The 2,337-nt window shown below is 47.5% G+C and overlaps 1 protein-coding gene across 1 annotated transcript in view; it reads right to left on the reverse strand.

Moving 5' to 3' along the window:
* Nucleotides 1-313: 313 nt before the first annotated feature.
* LOC109537577 (transmembrane protein 198) overlaps nucleotides 314-2,337 on the reverse strand; it is a 3,434-nt gene continuing 1,410 nt past the window's right edge. The window contains exons 3-7 of the mRNA XM_019904371.2: nucleotides 1,783-1,893; nucleotides 1,493-1,720; nucleotides 1,194-1,430; nucleotides 994-1,130; nucleotides 314-923 (exon numbers count right to left, since the gene is read on the reverse strand). Of these exons, the coding sequence (XP_019759930.2) occupies nucleotides 750-923; nucleotides 994-1,130; nucleotides 1,194-1,430; nucleotides 1,493-1,720; nucleotides 1,783-1,893 (887 nt within the window). The 3' untranslated portion in view covers nucleotides 314-749. The remainder of the gene's footprint in view (nucleotides 924-993; nucleotides 1,131-1,193; nucleotides 1,431-1,492; nucleotides 1,721-1,782; nucleotides 1,894-2,337) is intronic.

Here is a 2,337-nt window from a genome sequence, read left to right on the forward strand (position 1 = left end):
GTTTGTTTGGTGCACTTATTGAGGCATCCTGGCACAAAACACTACTTATTTTGTGATCCATACATGTCACTATTTTTCATTATGCAAGATAATAATAATCACAACCACTTAAATAATAAAACAAAGTTGAAAAAACAACAAAATAAACACGAGACACGTTGTTGATATGACCTGCTACGTCACAATCGGGATAGGCAACCAACGATACCTATTCGGCGTTTTTGGCGGAAAATATCTGATTTGAATTTAATTTCGCTTTAAAATTATTATGGACTTTTCTGCAAAAAAAATTATATCAGTGTAATGTTTGCCATAACTACTTTCTATATAGCAACATTTAAAAAACAAGTGAAAACACCCTATTCCCCCCCACAAGACGACGATAATTCTGAAACAAATGAAACCGGTTAAGCCTACACTTACTTAAAGTCCATGGTTGGGACACCATGTGGATACTTTTTTTGTAACACCCTGTAGTGCTGCCAACTGTCTTGTGGTTCCGAATTGAGCGTGCGGCCCTCGTATATCGGGCAGGCTAGACAAGGACAGGCCGATGTCCTTATGGCAAACGGCTACTTTGCTTGCACTCGCTCTCGCAGCAACCGCCACTGGCCAAGGGACGGTTTAGCTACCGGGGTGCGGGCAAAAGTAGCGACCATTGGCAGCACTCTGTTCCATTGCGCATCGCTATTTACAACCCTTATTGTCTTATTGCATCTGAGTGTATTGCAACACTGTGGCGATTTGATTCATTTGCGTATCACTGTTGCCAAATCCATCGAACAAATGTCGTCCTCGCTCTCAGTGAGTACCATGAGTTGGTTGTCTGGCAACATCGTCAGATGAGTGGCGTCTGACTGGAGGGTGCTGCACTCGCCCCCTTGATCCATCATGTCTTTTCGCTGCATTTGTTGCACGAAGTTCTGAAAAACGCGAGCAATAAGTTGAATAATTTAAAATAATTTAAAAAATGGTGCAACTAGCCCCCCCCACCTGACTTATGACGTCCCCATGGGCGGTGCGCACTTGGTAAAGATACCGGTACTTTTTCTGGCGCATTTCTGCGCGGTCCATTTTGGTCATGGAGCGCATGGAGGTGGGCATCCGGGGGTTTTTCCTGCCAGCCGTCACTGCAAATGAAAAAAAAACAGCCTCAGGGGGAGTTTAATGGGCGCAAATTGAGACGTGGGTACCATCCTCATGGTGCTGGCCGCGGCCAGTGAAGCAGGCCTGGACCAGAACCCCACTCTGGACGAAAACGGGCCACAACCCCAACACGATCCAAGAGAACCAACAGGGTGGCGGCTGGACAGGCTTGAGCGAGATTCGCTGCCAAATCCAGGACATCACCGAAAGGTTCTCGAGGAAATAGTCGATGGTCACTGACAGAATCGCTCCGCCGTATAAGCTAGAGCCCAGAATAGTGAGACCTGGAAACGTCATGTGTGTGTTTGACATTGACAGTTGAAGTTTTGAGGAGGTCACTTTGTACCTTTTCGGAAGTACAAGTTGACAATGGCGCAGAACAGAGCAGAACCGAGTAGCACAGCCAGACACAACCAGACGCTGCCCTTTGGGGACGTTTCCGCAATGTGATCGGCTGTGAGCAGGCCGGCCAGGCCCAATAGAGTCCCCGTGTGCAAGCCACTGACAAACAGTCCAACGTACTGGACCAGCATGGTGATCAGTCCGAACAGCAAACCCGCCAATGCCGCCACAGCTGCAAAACCCGGGCGCTTTGAAGGGGTTTCTTGCAGGGGCGAAAAGGCTGCTGATGCTTACCAGCATTTCCGTAGCTGGGCAGCAGCTCGCCCTGCAGACAGATCAAGTAGACCAGGCTGCAGGCGAATATGAAGCCGGTGAGGAACATGATGGTTTTAAAGTATCGGTAGCCTGCAACAGTCAGGGAGTTGGAGTCCRGTCGCCAATAARAYGCGATTGGGTATTTTGAAGCGCTCGGCAACGCAGSAAAATTGCATCGGCATTCACGGAGCCAATCCGAAAGCCGATGCAATCGAGKTAGCCCCACCAACGTTGCCAGACGTTGTAAAACGACTGCGAAAGCCTCAATCCCGTCTTATTCACGGCACTTGCGAACAAGGGCGGATCCAGAACCATTCAATTCTCTATCCAACGATGCCAAGACGAATTCTCTGGCTCGAATTGTTCCTGAGAAACTTCGAAAAAAGCAGCGTTATGTTCAAGTGGATTTTGCAACTGAAAAAAAATCCACGCAAATCTAAAACTTCTTGAATTCGATCATTTTTTGAAAAAACTGCCAACATTTCCTTATCGATGGTTCACTTTCCAAAAAGGCCATTTATTTCTCTCTAGAAT

This window comes from Dendroctonus ponderosae, unplaced genomic scaffold, assembly GCF_020466585.1.
Source record: "Dendroctonus ponderosae isolate FM_Combo_2020 unplaced genomic scaffold, Dpon_F_20191213v2 Dpon_F_20191213_11, whole genome shotgun sequence".
Classification (NCBI taxonomy): domain Eukaryota; kingdom Metazoa; phylum Arthropoda; class Insecta; order Coleoptera; family Curculionidae; genus Dendroctonus; species Dendroctonus ponderosae.